The sequence below is a fragment of the Acomys russatus genome, chromosome 6 (assembly GCF_903995435.1).
Source record: "Acomys russatus chromosome 6, mAcoRus1.1, whole genome shotgun sequence".
NCBI lineage: Eukaryota > Metazoa > Chordata > Mammalia > Rodentia > Muridae > Acomys > Acomys russatus.
Window position 1 is genome coordinate 84,940,776 of NC_067142.1, and position 22,919 is coordinate 84,963,694.

At 44.9% G+C, this 22,919-nt stretch overlaps 1 protein-coding gene across 2 annotated transcripts; it reads right to left on the reverse strand.

Moving 5' to 3' along the window:
• Positions 1 to 360: 360 nt before the first annotated feature.
• On the reverse strand, positions 361 to 18,416 carry Flvcr1 (FLVCR heme transporter 1). 2 transcript variants are annotated; one of them, XM_051148136.1, is made up of 10 exons: positions 17,700 to 18,416; positions 13,450 to 13,591; positions 7,244 to 7,384; positions 5,049 to 5,116; positions 3,418 to 3,521; positions 2,650 to 2,760; positions 2,197 to 2,302; positions 1,743 to 1,854; positions 630 to 697; positions 361 to 464 (listed from the first exon to the last, which is right to left on the reverse strand). In XM_051148136.1, exons 1-10 carry the CDS (start codon positions 18,387 to 18,389, stop codon positions 390 to 392), a joined length of 1,617 nt encoding a protein of 538 aa, XP_051004093.1. In that variant the 5' UTR covers positions 18,390 to 18,416; the 3' UTR covers positions 361 to 389. The 2 variants fall into 2 exon arrangements, 1 of the variants encoding a protein (XP_051004093.1); XR_007830803.1 differs by lacking the exons at positions 361 to 464; positions 630 to 697; positions 1,743 to 1,854; ... (1 more) ...; positions 2,650 to 2,760; positions 3,418 to 3,521 and adding an exon at positions 12,863 to 12,989.
• Between the last annotated feature and the right edge of the window lie 4,503 nt (positions 18,417 to 22,919).

Consider the following 22,919-nt stretch of genomic DNA (forward strand, 5'->3'; position numbering starts at 1 on the left):
CTTACATGTCCCACAGGAACTAGATCCCTATAAAAAACCAAAACATCCTGGAAAAAAGTCAAAAACGTTACTTTCAGGTACACAATACATAACTGAAAATGGACAGTATTAGAAGACCAGTAGTGTTATCAAGATGTAAGCAAGGACACCTTAAGCAGAAGATTGCTTAAAGTAACATAAAACAAAAAATCATATTCAGAGTTCATCCAGTAATTTTCAAGTAAGTGTCCTCACCACTCACACAGCTGCCCAAAGACGATGCTGTGCCCCATGCTGGGGGCAACCCGGTCCTCCTCAGAGTGAAGACTCTGGTGCCCATGCTGCGGGCAACCCGGTCCTCCTCAGAGTGAAGACTCTGGTGCCCATGCTGGGGGCAACCCGGTCCCTCCTCAGAGTGAAGACTCTGGCTGTGGCGACAACATCATCACTTTTGGTTTTTGATCTACGGGACTATCAACGGGCACCTGTAAAAATAATTGACACTGAAGAGATGTGCCACATCAGACATATGCTATTTAACAGTTAATTGTTGAATCGATTAAAAAAAAAGGTTTCTGGTTAAACAAGAATGGCTTCCCATTTGCGCTCTGCACGCTCAGAGCACAGCCATAAAAGTGTCTGTTACTTACGGCTTTAACGTCACCGTTCGTAAGTCCTGTGTTTATGTTGTGTCTTCGCAGATCAGACTTGATCAATGCTAGAACAGAAGCACCAAGCGTTAGCACGAACCAATCACCTGCTCCTTTCATCACACCGACCACACACAGGGTGTAGCCCTGCTATATCCAACAGCACTGCCGCAGCTGAGGAAAGGCCGCAGCCTTTGACCCAACTGCAAGTCACTCATCAGCTGACAAACACAGCACGTAAGTAACAGGATGTAGTAATGAAAGGGAAAATGTGACTTCAGAATGGATGACAGCACTAGTTAACTGAAATAGAAAAATTCACGAGAAATTGGTGTGTACAATGGGACCACAGTGAATTCAGTTCTGGGCAGGAAGGCCCAAGATGCTCATATGTCCAAGTGGAAGGCTCATACACACATAAAAATGAGATAAATAATTTACATGATTTTTAAAAAGTTTTTCAAAAAGATTTATTCTTTTTTTTTTTTAAATAGGTGCGTGGCCTACGTGTATGTCTATGCAGTGCCAAAGAAAGCCAGAAGAGGGCATCAGATCCTCTGGAACAAGAATGTTGTGAGCTACTATCTGGATGCTGGAAATTGAAACTGGGTCCAGGGAACCATCTCTCCAGCCCGTTTTGTCTCTTATGCTAAGTAGTCATATTAAATTTGGGACCACCAAAATGAAAGGACAGACTCGTATCCTGCGAAGAAACTGTTCGTTCATTCTTGTGTGTGCGCTCTCTCTCTCTCTCTCTCTCTCTCTCTCTCTCTCTCTCTCTCTCTCTCTCTCTCTCTCTCTCTCTCTCTCCCTCCCTCCTTTCCAGACAGTGTTTTTGTTTGGCAGCCCATCACACAGATCTGCCTGCTTTTGCCTCCTGAGTACTGGGATTAAAGGTATGTGCCACCCTGCTCGGCCTTTTTATTTTTTTATTTTTATTTTTTTGAGACAGGGTTTCTCTGTGTAGCCTGTAGGCTGTCCTGGACTTACTTTGTAAGCAGGCTATCCACGAACTCACAGAGGTCTGCTTGCCTCTGCCTCCCAGAGTGCTGCTGGGAAACTGAGAAGCAGCAATGCACAACACGGAATACAGACAACACACACTGCAATTACCTGTTAAAACGATGCCTAAGAGCAGCCAGGCACAGAGGAAAATGTTTCCAGGCTTCGAATCGTTGTCTGACATGAGCTTTCCTTGAGCCAATGTGAACAGAATTCCAAATATCTAAAATAAAATTTGTGAAGTAATTCTTATTAAGTTCGTTCCTTTAAGACACATGCAGAGAACCCTCTTTGACTGACTTTCCTTCTAGAAACAACCTCTGAAAAGCAGGACTATTTACCACAAAGCCAGGTCAAGCTCACTGCTCACTGACCACAGATTTTGTGGTTTTGTTTGTTCTGTTTTTTGAGACAGGGTCTCATGTAGCCCAGGCTGGCCTCAAACACTCTACATAGCTGAGAGTAGCCTTGGATTCCTGGTCTTCTGGCTTCTACCGATCAACTGCTGGCAGTTGCTGCGCCACGCCTGGTTAACTGTCTCCGGTTAGAGTAGGCAGAGGGTTACCTGTGCGGCAGCGTTGAGGAGGCCAGAGGATGTGCCCTCAGACTCAGGGTACGTGATCTCAACAGCAAACTCAAAACCCAGGGGAAGGTAACCAGTCATGAAGAAGCTGGGAAAGAAAGATCACAAAGCAGGAGGTTACAACAGGGCAGCCATTTGCATAGACGAGGCACAGCTGTTTTTCATCAACTGCATACCACAGTCAGCTTAAGCTTTTCTGGAATAGTTCTGAGGAACTACACGTTTATATTTGCATAGCGGAACTCTTAGACTTTAAAATATCAAAAGATGGTAATGGGAAGATACAAGTGAGGGGATAACATTCAGGATGTGATCTGAATAAATTAAAATATTTAAAAAATTTTTAAATACAAAAGAGCCTTCAGAGGGCCTGTTAAACACTCCTTCACTATTGTAGACACACTATGTCATTTCTCCCACACACCTGACACTCACCCAAGGATCCCGCCAGTAATAAACACCACAAAGATGTACTGAAGGTCCACCGTGAAAGTGAATACAAGCATTCCAATGAAAGACAAAATGTACACCATGAGAGTCGTCTGCCTAAAACAGAGACAAAACTGTTAGCGGTTCCTCCACATACAGTGGTGTGGCAGCTACCACTGTGTCCTCAGAACCATAGCCAGCCCTTCTCATTGTGGACAATGTAGCTAGCTCAACGATGATTTTTCCATAGCAAGAACACTTCTTTTTGTAGCTCACTGTAGGAGCATAAAAAAAAGACAAAATAAAGTCTGTCAGGAGCCTGGGGCTCCCCAGGAAGAGCTCTTTTTAGATATAACCTACTAATGCAGAGCTAGGGGTAGAAGGCTCATAAGGCATTCACATTTTTTTTTTTTTTCTTTTTTCGAGACAGGGTTTCTCTGTGTAGCCTTGGCTGTCCTGGACTCACTTTGTAGACCAGGCTGGCCTCGAACTCACAGCGATCCACCTGCCTCTGCCTCCCGAGTGCTGGGATTAAAGGCGTGCGCCACCACGCCCGGCTGGCATTCACATTTTCAATGGTGAAATAAGTAAGACCAATAAAATAGAATAGGCAGGTCACTGAAGGACTCGCTCCAAGTCTTACTCAAACACGATGGTCCATGCTGTAATCCTGGCCGTCGGCAGCCTGAATTACCTTGTGAAACCCTATCTCTGTGACATCCTATCTCTGTGACATCAATATATCTACAGCATGACACATCTACTGTAACTTACTTGTAGGTTTTGGTGTAATCTAGCCATAAGCCACAAAGAATCGAGCCCACCATTCCAGCCAGCACCAGGGTTAGCCCAATCCTTCCAGCATTTACTTCTTCTCCCTAAAATAATTTGCATGAGATAATCAGATATTTCTAATTCAAACTGATGGTTCATATTCCCATACATTTACATAGTTAACTAAAATAATTATATGAAATCAAACACATAAAGCCAGGTGCAGTGGCGCATGTCTTTAATCCTAGCACTCAGGAGGCAGAGGCAGGCAGATGGCTGTGAGTTCAGGGTCAGCCCGGTCTACAAAGTGAGTCCAGGACAGCCAAGGCTACACAGAGAAACCCTGTCTTGAAAAACAAAAAAACAAACAAACAAAAACAGAACTGGGTTCTCAGAGAGGGTGGTCTACTGAAGTCATTCTATTTTAAACCAACAGCAACAACAACAAATATAAAATCATGACAGAAGTAGAGAAGGAAGCAGTTGCTGGGTCCTCCATGGCTGTAAGATTCTGAAATCATTTATTCATGTGCAGAAAGAGTTAAGGGCAAAGCTTTTATGGAGTAGGCATGCTGGCTCCTTTTAGACAAGGCATCATAGACCTTGATGTTTAATCTTACATTCCTTATAAGGTTTTGCGCTTTTCTATATAACCAATTGAAAGTCATGCCATAATGCTAATAATATTTACTCTCAAAGTATGCCTTACAAATTGGGTTAGCTGGGCGTGGTGGCGAACGCCTTTAATCCCAGCACTCGGGAGGCAGAGGCAGGCGGATCAATGTGAGTTCAAGGCCAGCCTGGTCTACAAAGTGAGTTCAGGATAGCCAAGGCTACACAGAGAAACCCTGGCTCGAAAAAAAAAAACAAAAAAAACCAAATTGGGTTAAGTGTGTTGAGTAAAAAGTATAGTGATTTTGGACTGAGTTCATGCACAAAGTCCAGGAGACCACAGAAAACTGGGATGGAACCACTTGTGCCAGGTGCCACACCAGCCACCTGGGAACCTGGCCCCGTTGCTCTAACTGTGAGGCCCGTCTATCTTCCTTTTGTTCCCCAAGTCTGCACTCTTCAGCTCTTTCTACCTCCAGTTTTAATGAACTGCTGCATAATCTTTTATAACAACAAGCCACATCAGTTCATTTTAGGACCACACTAATACAAATTATATTCTTAAAGAAAGGGTCTTGGGGTCAGGGCGTGGTGGCACATGCCTTTAATTCCAGCAGTCAGGAGGCAGAAACAGGTGGATCTCTGTGAGTTCTAGGCCAGCCTGGTTTACAAAGAGAGTTCCAGGACAGCCAGGGCCATTACACAGAGAAACCCTGTCTCAAAAAAAAAAAAACAAACAACAACAAAAAAAAATCAATAAAGAAAAAAGAAGGAGGAGGAGGAAAGGAAGCAAGGAAGGAAGGAAGGAAGGAAGGAAGGAAGGAAGGAAGAAAGCCAAGCATACAATATAAAAGCAGATTGCCAGGCATGGTGGCACATGCTTGTTATCCCAGCACTGGGGAAACAGAGGCTGGGGAGTCACTCCAAGTTCCAGGACAGCTGGTCTACATGGGAGAGCTTCAGACCAGCGGAAGTTCCACTGCAAGACTGTCCCAGAAAACAAAACGACAGAAGCTCACCTCATAGGATGCCAATATTATCTGATTCAATAATGTTGAAAGTGAGTAAAACGCTCCAGTCATGATGCCTAGAGAAAAAAAATAAACAAACAAACATTAAGCTCACCAGTCTATGAAACAACACAGAACGCTATGTAACACGTGCAATGCACAATGTCCTCAGCCAGTAAAGAAGCCTCAACACTACCCCTGCTGGATTCGACACTAGATCTGCACTGGAATCTGGGCCTCCCACACAGGCGGATCAAAGGTGATGGAACCTTCGAGAGCATGTACCTAGAGCTAGGAGGTGAGGCTCAGGGGCTCAGAAAGATTCATTTGGGTCTCGGGGAGTGAGTCAGTCATTAGTTGAAGAGGCTTTTATAATAAGGCCACCAAACACATTGGTCTATTTGGCACAAAGTCAAATTTGTCGCTGTCAAGGTGCTCCCAAGGGCTCCTCACCAGAGATGACGAGATGGGGCTACCTGGTTTTCAACTTTGGGCCTCCAAAGATATGAGATAAATAAACCTCTTTTCTTTATGAAGTATCCAACCCTGGGTATTTTGTTGTAGTAACAGAAAATAGAAAATAGGATTTTGTTACAACACATTACTTTGATTCAGGCATGTGGATTAGAAATCATCTCCACAGGTAACTATGCATATGGCAACCATTCAGGCAACATGCATTTATTATGAGTTACAGCCAATGGTGGCTAAAAGCGAGACAGGGCTCACCAAGAGAGCTTGCCTAGTGTGCATAAGGCCCTCAGGTTGGTTTCTAGCACCACACCACCACTAAACAAAAAAAAAACCAAGTCTTAAGAAAAAACCACCTCATTATTAACAGCATAAGAAAACACCTGCTTCAGAGATCTAACTGTTGTATCAAAGACTACCCAGACGATTGATAAGAGAATAAAAGAGCACAGGAAAAAACAGCTGGTTATCAGGAATCCCATGTGCAGCCTCAAGCCCTCGTGTGCCCTCCTCACAGGGGCTAGCCTGGTGACCTAGCTGCTCAAAGCCTGGTGTGCCCTCCTCACAGGGGCTAGCCTGGTGACCTAGCTGCTCAAAGCCTGGTGCACCCTCGCACAGGGGCTAGCCTGGTGACCCAGCTGCTCAAAGCCTGGTGCGCCCTCCTCACAGGGGCTAGCCTGGTGACCTAGCTGCTCAAAGCCTGGTGCACCCTCCTCACAGGGGCTAGCCTGGTGACCCAGCTGCTCAAAGCCTGGTGCGCCCTCCTCACAGGGGCTAGCCTGGTGACCCAGCTGCTCAAAGCCTGGTGCGCCCTCCTCACAGGGGCTAGCCTGGTGACCTAGCTGCTCAAAGCCTGGTGCGCCCTCCTCACAGGGGCTAGCCTGGTGACCCAGCTGCTCAAAGCCTGGTGCGCCCTCCTCACAGGGGTTAGCCTGGTGACCTAGCTGCTCAAAGCCTGGTGCGCCCTCCTCACAGGGGCTAGCCTGGTGACCTAGCTGCTCGAGACTTGAACTCACTATTTCATTCTCTTTTACTATTAACTACTCAGGCACACAAAGACCACGCAGAGTAACACACTCTCTCATCACTGACTTTTATCAGACATTGACATTATGCTGTTTTTACTTTAGATTCATTGTCCTATCCCTATTCTTTCTTATCTTCATCTGGTATTTTTAATTTCATATGTGTATTCACGGACAATTAGAATTATTCTCCATATAAACTTTATAAATAGTATTCATCTGTAACTTGGTCTTACCACTCAATTGTTTGTTCTGTGGTTCCTGGTGACTTTTTGTTTTAGTTCATTGTTTTTTCTCTACTGTGTAGCAGTCCATAGAATGAATATATTTCAATTCAGTTACCTGTTGTTTTATCAAAAGACATTTTAACACCCAACTCCTAGGTTTTCACTATTTAAAATAAGTGTAGTTGATGTTAAGATTTTACTTTTAAATACAAAGGTGGATTTCTGTAAATATATACTTGCAAGTAGAACGACTGTAACACTCCACCTGGACTCAAAGACACACACAGCACTTCTCTGAGATCTACTTTTTTTTTTTTCCTATTTAAAAAACATTTTTAAAAATCCCTTAGGTACTTTTGCTTTTATCTCAAGACTTAATGTTCATGACTATGCTATGGAGTCTATGAATCAACTTCATTAATATTCAACCCGCTAGTTTCAATAAAAAGACTGCAAAGTGCTGGAAGTCACCGGTACTCACCATAACTGACCAGCAGGAGAACAAAGGGGATGTTTTTGAACAGGTTCCAAATAGAGCTCTTGTAGGAGTACTTTTCAGGGGGGCTGTCTTGAAGCACTGCCTGAGCCTGACTCGGTGGGAAAGGAGGCTTTTCCTTGAATGCTGAGCACACGCATAAAAAGGATTACATAAGGATGACACGTGACTAAGTATGTACAGTACACCCACTAACCACACATAATTAAGTATATGCATCTTTCTCAGTGAGAGAACAACACTCAGTTTAGGACTAGAGGTAGTGAGGCTCTTCTACGGCTTCCAAGTGAAGAATACTTTGGCATTATCCTTAGTACAAAGTGAAACTCAGAGACCTGGCCAATTCACCTGAGCTGACAAACCACTAGCAATGAAGCCGCCTTTGCCACCGGTTATTCCGTTTTTAGTTAATCCAGATCACTGCTTACTAGAGCAAGGATTTGGCTTTTAAATCCAGCCACCTGGGCGTGATAAATGCTTGGATTCAGTGACTTTCACAGTCAGGAGGTTCTCATACAACCATGCCTCCATTACACTACCACAGATGCCAGACGCGCATACAGCAACCATCAGAGCGTTCACAAAAAACGTACACCTTACAACTAACAGGGCAAATTCAAAAGGCAAAAGGTAATGTTTTCTTTAAAACTATGACTTCTGCTTTTCCCTCTGCCTGCCTCCTCCCTGTTCTCTGCCCACTAACCCCCCCATGACCGAACCCCGCCTCCTCCCCTCCCCTCCTCCCCTCCCCCTCCTCCCTCTCTCACCATTTCCCCTTTTCTCTTTTCCCTTCTCCCTTTCATAACAATTTCTTCTTCTTGGTTGGAAGAGGCCTATTTTATTTTCAGTTTGAAGTGGGTTAAGTCTGATATCTCAGGTTGTCAAGTGGAATCATTTGGAAATTTTAAATCAATCCTGATTTTGAGACTCCATGCAAAGCCCAATAGGCGGAATCTCCAGGATGGAATGTGAGACTTTGCATTAAACACAAAACTCCTGATGTTCCCAACACAGGACATGCATGAGAGTCAGCGGGGAAGGAAAAACAATCTTGATAACTCCCATTACCAGTCATTTCTCCATTTGCTGATAAAAACAGAAAGTTAAAAGGTTTTGTTGCAAGAACTTTTAATTATAGTTTTAGTTACATTGTAACTAAGTATGCTTTTATTTCAGAGCTCAGCCTAATTCAAGAGGATACAGGACTCATGGGTAACTATTTGTAGCATCCTTACATTGGCGCCTGGTGGACACAAAGCCTTTAGCTGCTCAAAGTCTTCTTCCTCTCTCCCTATCTGATCCTTCCACTGGCAGGAGGGCTGTGTCTGTCCTGCAAGGCTCTCTGTATCCTCGCTGGGTAGGAGACATGGCTTTTCTTTTCTTTTCTTTTTGGTTTTTGGAGAAAGGGTTTCTCTGTGTAGCCTTGGCTGGCCTGGACTTGCTTTGTAGACCAGACTGGCCTTGAACTCACAGCGATCGCCTGCCTCTGCCTCCCGAGTGCTGGGATTAAAGGCTGCGCCACCATGCCCAGCTTGACATTTCTTTTATTAACATAGTGAATATGAAACTTTCACAGTTTCAGATTGTGGATAACTGAGTCATGAGTCTCTAGGGAGCCTTAAGTTTCTTTTCTAGGTTTAATTTACTACAGCAAAACAAGTGAAAATGAGGCAGATATGAACTCAACATTCTACATAAAGTAAAAGCGGTTCTCACCAGTCCTTAACTCTACTTGGACTGACTTTCCAAACACAAGTGTCATCTCTTCCTTTCAGAGAGGTCAACTATCTCTCGGCAAAACAAAAGCTGTGTCTGCCAGCTACACACTGTCGGGAAGTCAGACTCCAAGCTCCACGAAGGGAGAGAGGGACAAGAGACCATCTGTTCATGACCTTTTCCTGTTGAATAGCTATCTCACAGCAGGAAGTGTGGCCTTTCTTTCTTCCTTTGAAATGGAAACTTTTTGTTTGTTTGTTTGTTTGGTTGGTTGGTTGGTTGTTTGTGTTTTGTTCCCAGACAGGGTTTCTCTGTGCAGCCTTGGCTGCCTTGACTTGCTTTGTAGCCTCAAATTCAGAGACCCTCCTGCCTCTGCCTCCTGAGTGCTGGAATTATGAGTGTGCACCACCACACCAGGCTGGAAATTGTTTTTTCCACGAAAAATATGTGCCAATAACAGAATTGATTATTACATTCAAGTAGCAATTACTCTCCACTTGGCATTAGGCAAGTGAAGGCCCCAAAGCTTCAGGAGCATGGCACTCACACGCTCCCCTGGTGGTAAAGAACCAGCCTTCAGGCCTGCTCAGAGCCCCGTGGCTGCAGGGCAGAGCCCTTCCACTGCTGCCTCATTAGAAGGCAGCCACACGTGTGGACCCTGCCGCCTCCCTGTCTTACTGCATGTCTCAGTTTTAGGTTCTCTTTCATTAAATGGAAATGAAAGTGACAAGTTGCTATAAAGATACAAATATGTAAAAAATTTATAATTATCAAGTGCTACCCAAAATATATTGTGTCTTTTGAAGGATATTCATTTAAAGTGGGATGTGGTGGTACACACCTTTAATCCCAGTACTTAGGAGGCAGAGGCAGGTATATCTCTGTGAGCTCTGGCCAGCTGGTCTACATAGTGAGTTCCAGGACAGCCAGGGCTACTAAGCCTACATAGAGACCAAAAATAAAAATAAATACAATATTGATTTTTTTTATATAAATAGAAATCATACAAATCAGACTTTGAGCAAGAGCTTGAAATACTTATAGACTAAGTAAGCAAAAAGTATTTCTATTAAGTTTTACAGGCATGTAGACATCTTGAATAGAAGAATCAAAGTACAATCTTGTGTTTAAGTAGACTAATATTAAACTAGATGCTATTGCTTTTGGTGGCATCAACTTACTTAGTGACTGAAGTTTTTAACTTATACACCTGAGTTAAACTATATAGTTTAGGGCTGGAGAGATGGCTCAGTGGTTAAGAGCACCGCCTGCTCTTCCAGAGGTCCTGAGTTCAATTCCCAGCAACCACATGGTGGCTCACAACCATCTATAATGTGATCTGATACCCTCTTCTGCAGATAAAGCACTCATATGCAATAAATAAAATAAATAAATCTTGAAAAAAACTATATAGTTTAGTGCTGATGGACATTATTTTAAATTTAAGAGCATTACCATTTCTTAGAAGAGATTTGAGTAAAATGTTTGTATACACAGAAGCTCACACATGAGGAGTCTTAAATCTGACCCTGCTTGTTTACTAACAATGACACGGCAAATTAAATTTTCTTTTTCTTTTTTTTTTTTTCCCTTTTGTTTTTTTGAGACAGGGTTTCTCTGTGTAGCCCTGCCTGGCCCGGACTTGTTTTGCAGACCAGGCTAGTCTCGAACTCACAGAGGTCAGCCTGCCTCTGCCTTCGCAAGTGCTGGGATTACAGGTGTGCACCATCACACCTGACTAAATCAAATTTTCTTATGTGTGTGAACTTCAGTACGATGGGAATGAGCATGATTACCTTCCTCAAAGGATCTTAAGGACTAACGTGAAGAAGCAATCCATGTGGTGAAGAAGCAATCCATGTCTGCTGTCCACATGTGGGAGGCCAGAGTGGCTCCAGTGGGAGGCAGGCTTAGCTCTTCGGCATCCCACACGGGTGACATTCATGTGCATGCCCCGTGAGGACGGAAGGAGGGTTATGCAAAGTGAACCTTTAAGGAAGTCTTCGAGGGAGGGGCTGACGAATCTCATTCGATATGTGTCACACTGCTAAGAACTGTAGTTTATGTCCATAAAGTATATGGATTTGGCTGAACTTCTTAGCAAGTATCAGTAACCTTTAGACAGATGTAGCACCCCCTGTCCTAGCAAGTACGGAGCTCTAAGTAAGAATTTTTCAAATTCAGTTTTCTTCCACAGCAAATGCTGAGCATAATGACACGAGTCAGCTTTCTACTGGCTGTCACAATTCTCACACAACAACTATATATAATCTTGCATTTTTGTTTGCTTTTTGTTTTTGAGACAGGGTCTCATGTAGCCTAGGCTGGGCCTGAACTAGCTAAGTAGCCAAGGATGACCTCGAGCTGCTGATCCTCTAACTCCCAGGCGTTGGAATCATAGTCTGTAACACCATGACTAAATCTTACTTTGCTTTTATATTGTGTATAGAGTCAAATTCAAAACTGTAGGACACTAAAACACACTTGAAAATAAGCTTTTTTATCCCATTGCTGCCACACCTCCAGTTCTATTTCTACTGTCAGCGCCCTAACCCTACCCCTAAGCCTCACACACATCGATAACCAGATATACAAATAGCTCACTCTTTAATTTCTCAAACTACAAAAGATAATAAACCAATAATCATACCTATTTTATTGTTCTTCTTCCTGACTTTAAAAACTAAAAACCTATTTATAACAGTTTACAAGTAAACCGGGCTGTGAATGCAGTGCCAGCGAAGGTCTGAAAGGGAGGCCAGATCCCTGGTGCTGGAATGACAGGTTGTGAGCCACCCGGTCGCACGGGTGCTGAACACAACCTGGGTTCTCCGCAAGAGCAGCAAGTGTTCTTAGCTGTGGAGCCAACTCGCCAGCCCCTTTATAAGGATGCCTTATATAATTACTCATTTCTGGCGAGGAGACACGTAACTAAAAATTCAGTAAGATGGAAGCCTGAGGTTTATATGATTATATATCAATGGCTGAAAGAAAGGCGATACCTAACCTGTTGTAAGTACAAGATCCCTTTCTCTAAAGTGCATAAAAGCACTACTTCCGTCTTCATCAAAGGAACCAAGTGTACCAACCAGAAGAGCAGATTTTGTTTGTTTGTTTGTTTGGTTGGTTGAATTGGTTTTTCTTTTTTTCCCCCAGGCAAGGTTTCTGTATGTTATCTTGGCTGTTTTGGACTCTCTTTGTAGACCAGGCTGGCCTCCAACTCAGCAATCTGCCTCCTGAGTGCTGGGATTAAAGGTGAGCACCACCACGTCTGGGAGGAAGAGCACATTTAAGAGGGCCCCTCACCAGTATAGATTTCCTTTAAGACATTGTTAAAAGACGAAAAACAGTAGAAGAAAACCTTGTCCTTTTTCAGCAGTGTGCATACTTCAGATATGCCACTTTCTGACTAATTGCAAACATAAAAACTGAAAAGCCAACTGCACGTACTGGCATACCTCAGATGCTGCTGAGAGAACACTCTGTTCATTATCTCAAGGGAGACTGCAGCTGTGGGCTGAGCTGCCTATACCTCATCCTGCAGCTCATCTACCAGGCCATCAGCAGACATGTCTCTGAAAACTCAACTTCATATCTGGAGATCATAAAATATGAGGTTTTCATTGATATTATAGCCAAGGTACATTTTTAGAATGAAAATCTAAAACCTCCAACTATACCACAGTTTACCTGTAAATGTTTATTACAAAACTGGTCTGTGAACTTCACAGTTCCTTCATAATCAAATCCATTTAAGAGATACTGAACACCTCACAGTTACAGCAGCAGCAGTATATGTTAGATACACCTTGCCTATCTTCTCCCTGAAATCAAAATTGCTTCCCCTTAAATAAATTTAAAAAAAAAAAAAAAAAAAAAAAAGCAGACCTTCCCAAAGCTTCTTCCAAGCTGGTGATGGCTGCTTGCAGCTGATTCTGACTGACTCCTTCAAAAGACAGGCCCAGACGAGAGGACTCGGGGACGCATGACGGCAACCAGGCTTTGCTGAAGTGGCCTAACAAGCAGATAGTTGCCACAGTTTGAAATCCTGAACAGCTCAATGCTGCCCAGGATCAACATTTTTAGACCCCGTTAATTTTAAACTGAGGCTCTCTGGGGAAATTTCTTATTAAAGGGAAGGTGGTAGCCCATCTGCGCCATTTCAGAGCATGACAAAAACAAGCTACACACCACACAGATGAACATGGGAAGGGCAGCAGTTGAGTTAGTAGGAAGGTAAATAGGGTTGATTAGTCTTCAAACTCTTTAGAATGTTAAAAATGAAACAAAGCAAACTAAAACAAAACCCACAGTGGACCAAAACATATTCCCTAGCGTTGTTACACTCATCCTAGGCAGGACACTGCAGGACAAACCAGCAGGGAGGGTCATCAGTAAAACTGTTCAGGGTTAGTTGTTATTCTCAGATACTTGTCATGCATTTATCTAAGCCTTAGGACAAACAATTTACTTACCAATTACTGTTAAAAAAAATAAAACCGTGGAGGTGACTGCTGTTCCGTAAAACATGGTGCTGATGTTATAAGCCAGCTCTGTGTTATTCTGTGTGTTGGGCACTAAAACAGGTGGTAACAAAAAGCCGACTGCAGTTCCAAGCTGTAAAATAAACAGTCCTGTTAGCTGCTATTAGTAGGGCAAAGAGTAAATGCTGACGTTTTATCAGAACATACAGAGAAACAGTCCTATGGGCAAAGGTGCACTGCAAGCCCTAGGCAATCTGCTAATGTCTTTGTCACTGCTGTATTAGTTCCAAACTTCTCCCCTATGTCTGATAAGGGAATAAGAACTCATACAACATAAAGTATTTCCAAATTAATTCTGATAAGGAACTAGCATCCATAACAAAGAACTTTTACAACAAAGCGAGTCCAGAACAGTCAAGGCTACACAGAGAAACCCTGTCTCAAAAACCAAAAGATAAAATAAAAAGAAAGAAAGAAAGAAAGAATTTTTACAACCCAACAGCAAAAAGATAAAAATCCTAATGTTAAATGGGTAAAAGACTTGAAAAGACACTTCTCCAAAGAAGACACAAAAACAGCTAAGAGTATGAAAAACAAACAAAAAGCAAATGTTAATATCACGTTGTTAAGGGAAATATAAAGCAAAATTGCAATGAGACTCCATCTTACATCCACTAGGATGAATGTGATTATAAGAACAGAACAGTTCTGGTAAGAACAGAAAATAAGTCTTTACAAGGATAGAAGAAATTGGAAAGCCACTACAGACACAGTTGGCAATTTCTTCAGACATTTAACATAGAACTGAAATACGATGTTTCAATTCCACTTGTAGGTGTATGCACCAAAACTAAAAAAACAGATATTCAAGTAAGTATACACAAATATTCACAGCAATCCCATTCACAAATATGTTCCTTTTTTGTATATTGGTATTTTGCCTGAATTTCTGAGAGATTGGATCCACTGAAACCGAGGTTCGGGTAATTGCGAGGATTCATGTGGACACTGGGAATCGAACTCAGGTCCTCTGGAAGAACAACTGATGTTCTTAACCGCTGAGCCATCTCACCAGCCCCCATTCACACATTTAAAACATGGTAATAACCTAAATGTGTATCTGGTATGGTCACACAACGCAGTACATTCATCTGTAAGAAGCACTGGTGTAGTACTACACTGTGAACTTTGAAAACACGACAAAAAACTCAGACACAAAAAAAATCACACATTATACAATTTCACCAATATAAAATATTCAGCATAGACAAATCCATATAGAAAGCATTTAGGGGCTGGCAAGATGGGTCAGTGGTAAGCACTTGGCACACAAGCACAAGGACCAGAGGACTAATCCCAGCACCCATAACAATCTAGGCATGGTCCTGTGCACACACACCTGTACCCACAGCTCTGGGGGTGGGGACAGGATGGTCCCTAGGGCCTGCTGGCTGACAGCCTCACTGAGAAACCTAAACTCCAGGTTTATGAGAGACTCTCCCCCAAAGAATAAGATACAGAGTGACAGAGGGATTCCAAAATCCTCCTCTGGTTTTCAAGTGTGCACTCACCCAACCACTTCCCTCCTATATGTATATCTGTACACACTCACACACACACACAGTGTGCACTCACCCAACCACTCCCCTCCTATATGTATATCTGTACACACGCACACACACACACAGTGTGCACTCACCCAACCACTCCCCTCCTATATGTATATCTGTACACACTCACACACACACACAGTGTGCACTCACCCAACCACTCCCCTCCTACATGTATATCTGTACACACGCGCACACACACACACAGTGTGCACTCACCCAACCACTTCCCTCCTATATGTATATCTGTACACACGCACACACACACACAGTGTGCACTCACCCAACCACTCCCCTCCTACATGTATATCTGTACACACACACACACGCACACGCACACACACACAAATGAAATTTTTTAAAAAGAAAGTAACTGCGCAATTACAAAGGAATGGAAAACTGGGGAAATGAAGTGAAAAGTTGAGTAATGAGCTTAAAAACATGTACATTTGTGAATATATAAATGACATGCGTGAGCCAGAGATAAGTGCTACATGGAGAAACAGAAATGATGTGCTAAGAAAGTGACTAAGTAACTGAACCAAGAAAGCTGCTGGCGATTAGAAATGAAGAGGGCTTAGTGGCCGTAAGTATGCAATCTACAATCTGAACAGGGAGAATGCTCTAAGCACAGGGAACCAAGGCTTCTGCAAAGGCCCTTGTGCAAGTGCAAGCTTGGCATTGTTTAAGAAACCAGAGAAGAGCCGGGCACAGTGCCGCACGCCCTTAGTCCCAGCACTCACTCGGGAGGCAGAGGCAGGCAGATCTCTGTGAGTTCGAGGCCAGCCTGGTCTACAAAGTGAGTCTAGGACAGCCAAGGCTACACAGAGAAACTCTGTCTTGAAAAAAGAAAAACAAAAAACAAAGAGACCAGAGAAGACACACTGTAAGTTTTGCAGTTCATAGTAAACACTTGACCTTTAGTCAGTACTTTGGGAAACCACTGCCAAGTGTAAAGCGCCTGAGACGTCACGGGCCATCATTCAGGAAGCAGGCTTACTTGGATGTGAACAAGCTGTGCTAGTACCTTTGGAAAATGAGCTCATTCCTTAAAGTTTCGATTTCCCTACTAATCAAGTGGGGAAACTAATAGTTCCTAAACTTATAATATTAAGTTAAGTGGCACATGCACAGAATCACTTTACTGTTTCCAAGCTCTTAGTGGCTGTGTGCTGCTGCTTAGGGACGGCATGACCACTCCCAAAGCGAGGCTGAAATGTGCACGTGGTCCCAATAACAACTGTACGGCTGTAAGAGCCAAGGAAGGGATGAGAAGCCCCTAGAAGAATACAGAAAGAGCCAGAAAAGTGCTGAGAAGAGAGAATTCCACCTACAAGGAAATGTACCCACTTATTACCCATAAAATTAATATGTCATAGATATGGAATTGATAATATTTTGTTATGCTTAATGAAGCATTAATCTTGAATATAATTTAGAAACAAAAATATCTTTCTAAACATAAAGAAACAACCAATCAAAATATCAGTAATAACTTATTTTGGATACACAACAATTATAGTTTAAGAAACCCTTTCTTCTGCATTTTTAGAAAAATTCAGTAAATCTAACAAAATAAGCACATGCACATGTTTAGTATTTGGGGGCATTTTAAACCTTGATCTTGACCCACATGGGACTTGAAGAAAGAAAGTAACAGTTTCTGGTTTCACAGTTGCATGGAGCAATATATGAATAACAACAGATTTTTTTCAAACTAGATTTCCTTTAATTGAATGAATACTAAGGATCATTTACAGGTGACATTTACAGTGGTGACAAAAATACCAGGCACCACCAGTGCCCTCCATTAAGACTTTAAACTACAATAAGAGAACCAGCCTAAAATTAACAAATGGGAACATAACAGTGGTGGGTCATTTCGGTGTTTGGGAGGCCTACCAAGGGTACACCGTGAATTCCAGACCAGCCTGCCCTACAGAGTGGAAGAAACACTGTTTCAAAATAAGTAACACACACACACACACACACACACACACACACACACACACACACACACACCTAGCCTAGAATCGCTCCTGGAATTCTAGTGGCATTTGAATGAATGATGGTCATTCCTTAAGGGAGCCTTGGCTTCCTTACTAACCAACCCACTTACCATTCCAGGATCAGTGGTTTGCTTTCCATCTCCTGACAGTTAAGAACTGATAACGGGACTCAGTAATACTACCAAGTCTCTATCGCCGGAACAGTTATTGGACATTCACTTACACGTGTTCACTAGGTGCCAAGCTGGGCTGAGTACAGTTAAACAGGGGCTTGTTCCAAGGACATCCAATATGGAAACAAACTTCCCAGAACTCAACACCTTTCTTCTGCAGGGGTGACAAAAATACCTACGCTTCCACGCGTGCCTGTGTGTAGGCCAGAGGAAAAGCTCGGACGTCCTTTCTCAGGAGCTGTCCTCCCCACCCGTCAGTCAGTGCTGGCTGACAGAGAACACAACCAGGAGCCACCAAGCCCAGCTTCTCACGGTGCTGGAGCTCAGTCGCCACGCTTCTACCGAATGCGAATGCACTTTACCCATACCGACCGTCGCCCCAGCCCTGCCTATGGCTTCCTTCCTACCGTCCTTAAAGGATCGCAGTATCTAATCGTTCCAGTCTTTACCTGATTGCCCAGCACTGCGGTGGCACAAGCCGTCGACACCTCCTTGGGTCCAAACCACACCGAGGCGATGCGGGAGGGCAAGCCCAGGATGAAGACCTGGGCCACGGAGCACAGGCTCTGCCCTACCATGGTGACCCAGAAGAGGTGCCGCTGCACGCTGCCGCACTTGACCCAGGCGCCCAGGCAGTTGAGGCCGGAGCCCAGCAGCGCTGTGAGCCGCAGGCCTCGCGTGTCCAGCAGCCAGGTGGCCGGGAAGATGAGGGGCACGTAGGCCAGCATGTACACCATGGACAGCCAGTTGATGTGCAGCGCCGACACGTCGTAGAAGCCCTCGAACACGTTGCTGATGATGCTGTACTGGATCCACTGGAAGGCGTTCACCAGGGAGTACAGGCTGAAGATGAGCAGCACCACGAAGCGCCGCGGCGACAGCGCCGTGCGCGGGGAGCGCGCGGGGCACGGGACGTCCTCCGCGCCGTCCGCGGGCAGCAGCCGGGCCTGAGTCTCCTCCTCCGCCGCCGCCTGCAAAGCTAGCGGCCCGCCCGGGGCCCCCGCGACGTCGGGGCCGAGCCCGGGGCCTCCGTTCTGCGCCTCCCCGGCCGGGGCGCCCCTCGGCACCGGAAGGTATCCCTTCGCTAGCTGGTGCCCGGGAGCCACGGCCGGCCTCTCCTCGTCGTCGGGCCGCGCCATGCCTCCCAGCTCCCCGCCCCGCTGCCCCTCAGCCCTCCTCGCCGGTCCCGCGGCCCCTCCCGGTGCTGAGCGCCCGCCTGCCCGGCTTGCAGACCAGGTGGAGCTAGCTGCGCGCGGCGCCAGGCTCTCGCCGGCAGGCCCCGCCCCCAGAGCGTCAGTAGTGCGTGGTGACGGCCCTCCAGCCAATCGCAGGCCGGGAAGCCAATCAGGGAGTTGCCGGGAAGAGGGGCGGGCTCAAGCGTGAGAGGCAGTCATGGGTAGCCCAGGGTGGATGCTGGATCCCCTGGACCTCTCCCAGCTCCGGGTCATCTTTTCGGGGAGAGTGCCAGAAAGGGGTTCAGTGCAGCCTGAGAGAGAGGCTTCCTCTGAAGCAGGCCCTGGCGCGGTCGGAAGCCGCGCGCCCGCGTCCACCCAGCGGACTGAAGGAAGTGATGATGGGCAGGTGCTTCCCCGGCCTGCCTCTTGTTCACCATCTGTGACCAGTGTGTCTGTAGGCTGTCAGTGTTCTCGCACATCCTGGGACCGGAAGAGGACAGAGCTCCGGAAGTCACAGAGACAGCCTGCTACCCTTTGGAAAGCTATGTGTGCGAACACGGGGTGCCAGGCGTTAAGATACACTCTCGCTCCCTCCTTCACTTTTTTAGACAAGGTCTCACTGTGTAGCCCTGGCAGGCCCGGGACTCTCTATGTAGACAGCCTGACTCGAATTCATAGAGATCCACCTGTCTCAGCTTCCTGAGTGTGTTGGGATTAAAGATGTGAGCCACGACGCCTAGCTGACAATCTGTTTTATGGGCAAGGCACGGCTGTGGCACTACTCACGGTGTTTGCAGTTGCCTGCATAGGACCCGCACAAGACTAAGCCCATAAACTTTCAGTCATGTGGAGAGAAGAGGGGAAGTAAGAACAGTATGGGGCTACAGAGGGAGAAGCCATTGTTGCCCATGCTCCAGTGAATAGCTCTTTTGTAAATGAATTCAGGCCCGGCCCCAGGGGGTCTTCAAACGGAACCTGGGAGGGGGATGCAAGGCTGAAAAAGAGACAGGACAGGGAGACACGAAGAAATGGGGGCAAGTCTGGATTCTGATCAAACCCTGTTTATTGAAAAATTTCACAGTGTTTTTGTAGGGTCCCAGAGAGGCAAGGGCAGGGTTGCTATGGAAACCTAATGGCAGCTATTCTGCTCTCTAGCCCGGTAATAAAAACTTCAAGCATAGGGAGGTAGGTTCTGAGGAATGCACTTGCAGAGATGAGGTAAATAAGTTGTTTCTCGGGACAGGGACTGCGAGGTGTGGCCTCGGGCTGACCCTCAGCTTGCTACATGCCAAACAGAGGTGTAGAAAATGGAGCCTACAGGCAAGGTGGAATTGCCTATGTTTTAGGCCAAGAGCCACTAAGGTTGGCCCCTTACAGAATTCATTTCTTTAAAACAAACAAACAAAGCTTGTGCCGTGTTGGCGCACTCCTTTAATGCCAGCACTTGGGAGGCAGAGGCAGGTGGATCTTTATGAGTTCAAGGCCAGCCTGGTTTACAAAGAGAACCCAGGACAGTCAGGACTGTTACACAGAGAAACACTGTCTAAAAAACAAACAAAAGAAAGAAAAGAAAAGAAAAACAAAGCTTGTACAGGGCAAGACTGCTCAGTGGATAAATCTCATGTTGCAAGCCTAGAGAGAGAACAGGCTCCAGAGAAGAGTCCTCTGACCTCCACCCCTGTGCTACAGTGCTTCTTCCTCCATATTCCCACCCCCTTTCTGGCAGTAAAAAACAGAAACCTTGTACATTCTTCCCTACGTAATTTGGAAATTGTCTTATATTACTCAGAAATGGTCTCTGAATGAAAAAATATAAATGTGGAATCCAGTGGATTTCATCTTCCCTTAAAACGTTTACTTTGTGAATTTATAAAGATGTGAATTGATTCTGCTTTTAATACTCAACACAATTTATCTTAGATACTCATAAATGTCTTGTTAATGTTCTCAGGTACTGTGGAACCTTCTTTGAAGTCTCAAAAAGAAACCTGTACTGGCCGGGCATGGTGGCACATGCCTTTAATTCCAGCACTCAGGAGGCAGAGGCAGGTGGATCACTGTGAGTTCGAGGCCAGCCGGTTCTACAAAGTGAGTCCAGGACAGCCAGGGCTATTACACAGAGAAACCCTGTCTCGAAAAACCAAACAAACAAAAACCACAGAAATATTATAAGAATGTGCTTTTGTTTTAATCCCAGGTGTAGGCATGTGGGGATGCTTCAGGCTGTCCACAGCAGCTGACTATAATTTGCCTCACGCTCTAGCAGAGGCGTGGTTTTGCCAGCTGCAAATAGGTTCTGCAATTGTATAAAGTTTGAAATTCAGGGAACTTTTCAGAGGGTATATAAATGCTAAAGCCCCCATAGACATTGTCTGTTGGTCATTTAGAGAGGTGACTTGTGGCTTGCTAGTAGCCGTGGCCAAAAAAGAAAGAAATTAGATTCGGGGGATTTTCCAAATTCTTCTCTCCTTTCTATCATTGTTTCTCTACCACCTAGTGTTAGGCCTTAAAACTGGGGGAATAATGCTCGGCCTGTTGGCACAGGGCTTTAATCCCAGCACTCAGGAAGCAGAGGCAGTTGGGGATCTCTGTGAGTTCTGAGTTCCAGGCCATCCTGGTCTACAAAGTGAGTCCAGGACAGCAAGGACTACAAGAGAAGCCCTGTCTCAAAAACAAAACAAAGGGCGGGTGGTGGTGGTGCACGCCTTTAATCTCAGCATTTGGGAGGCAGAGGCAGGTGAATCTCTGTGAGTTCGAGGCCAGCCTGGACTACAGAGGGAGTTCCAGGACAGCCAGAGCTGTTATACAGAGAAACCCTGTCTCGAAAAAAACAAAAAACAAAACAAAACTGGGGGAGTAAAAGGTGGGAAAAAGAAGAACCTACAAAGTAACAAAGACCAGCTATTTCCCTGGACAACTTCTGGAGGATTGACAACATCCCCAACATGCAGTCCTGTCTACACAGGTAGGACTCCAGAATTCCACAGAATTCTTAGAAAACTGAGCTATGTGATATCTGAGATTTCTCCTGACATTGTTGCCCTATGAAAAGTAAAAGAAAATGCCTCTAATGGAAGAATTAGGTACAATTCATATGCTGTTTCAACAAAGCAACATAGAGAATGGTGAATAGACAGAAGAAAACTCAGCACCGCCCTCTATAGTCTGGGTAAACTTGGATGCTGTCTCTTGAGGTGGACACTTATTAACCAGCATGGCCTGAGTCATACTTTATGCCTTACAGTTGGGTGTATGATGCAAATGAACTTTAATTTCTGCTGGAGCATCACTTGGCCAGGAGCCAAGACCAGATTGGGCTTTATCATGTGCATTAAATACCAAGTTGTAGAGAGTTGAATAGTAACAGCTTAGTAATATGGAATCTGGCCAGCACGTGGGAGTCAAGGTCCGAGACACCATTCGAAGTGATGTGGCTGCCCGTGAGCAAAGGTTTCCTAGGGTCTGAGAAACTCGGAGGATGAGGTACAAGTCAGGACAATGCTAACACACACACACAATCCATTATGCTCTGCAGGAAAGTGGATAGATTCACTTTATGCTACTGTCACCATGTCCTGTCTGCCGGAGCACCAGCAGCTATGCCGTTCTACTCTGGAAAAAACAGCTGGAAGTAGTGTAGAGGTGTAGAAGCTCAGAAATTAAAATCCTCCCAGTGTCTGCTTTCCACACCTCACTGAGACATTTCTGTTATGTACATACATTGCATTCTTAGGGTTTTCCCTCCTGTATGTTTTGTCTCACTTCCTCTTGGCCCTTCGCAGCAGTTGAGGCTGTCAGCGAAACGAGGCCAAATCAGTGGATGAGGACACATCATTCTAAGCTGGGGCAGCTATCCCACAATTGTTTAACCTCACCGAGAAAGTGAAAAGAAGGCTCCACCTCCATGCTCACTAATGTCAAATTCTTCTAAACATTTTGATTCCATGTAAGGTTAAACATGTGATTTAAGCCGGGCATGGTAGTACACATCTGTACTCCCAGCACTCAGGGAGGCAAAGGCAGGCAGATCGCTGTGAGTTCAAGGCCAGCTTGGTCTACAAAGAGAATCTAGGACAGCCAAGCTACACACAGAAACCCTGTCTCAAAAAAACAAAAAAATAGGATCTATGTTCCCCTAGAAATTCTTAAATATAATAAGACAAACAGTGTTATATTGTAGCCAGCTTGTGCAGGCTTAGGAGAGCTGATTAATTTGGGCTCTAGTGAGATCACTGTTGGTAGATTAAAATTGTCCATCAGGAGGCTGGAGAAATGGCTCAGCAGGTAAAAGCATTTGCTCTTGAAGACTACCAGGACTCACATGGTGCCTCACAGCCATCTTCTGGCTTTTGGAGGCACCAGGCATGCGTATGGCAAAACAAACCAATCTAAAACATTTTTAATTGTTCATAATGGGAGTATTCATACAACGGAAAAATGGGAAAATGTCACATTTAACTGTTAAAAACTACTGACCGTTGGAGACTGGTTTTG

Bases quoted from the DNA above. Each gene is read 5' to 3' on its own strand.
- Flvcr1 (XM_051148136.1), bottom strand. From the start codon at position 18,389: ATGGCGCGGCCCGACGACGAGGAGAGGCCGGCCGTGGCTCCCGGGCAC. The intron at 2,761-3,417 runs GTAAGTTACAGT...TCTCTGTTTTAG, and splicing joins GATTACACCAAAACCTACAA to GCAGACGACTCTCATGGTGT. The intron at 465-629 runs GTAAGTAACAGA...TTATTTTTACAG, and splicing joins CGAACGGTGACGTTAAAGCC to GTGCCCGTTGATAGTCCCGT.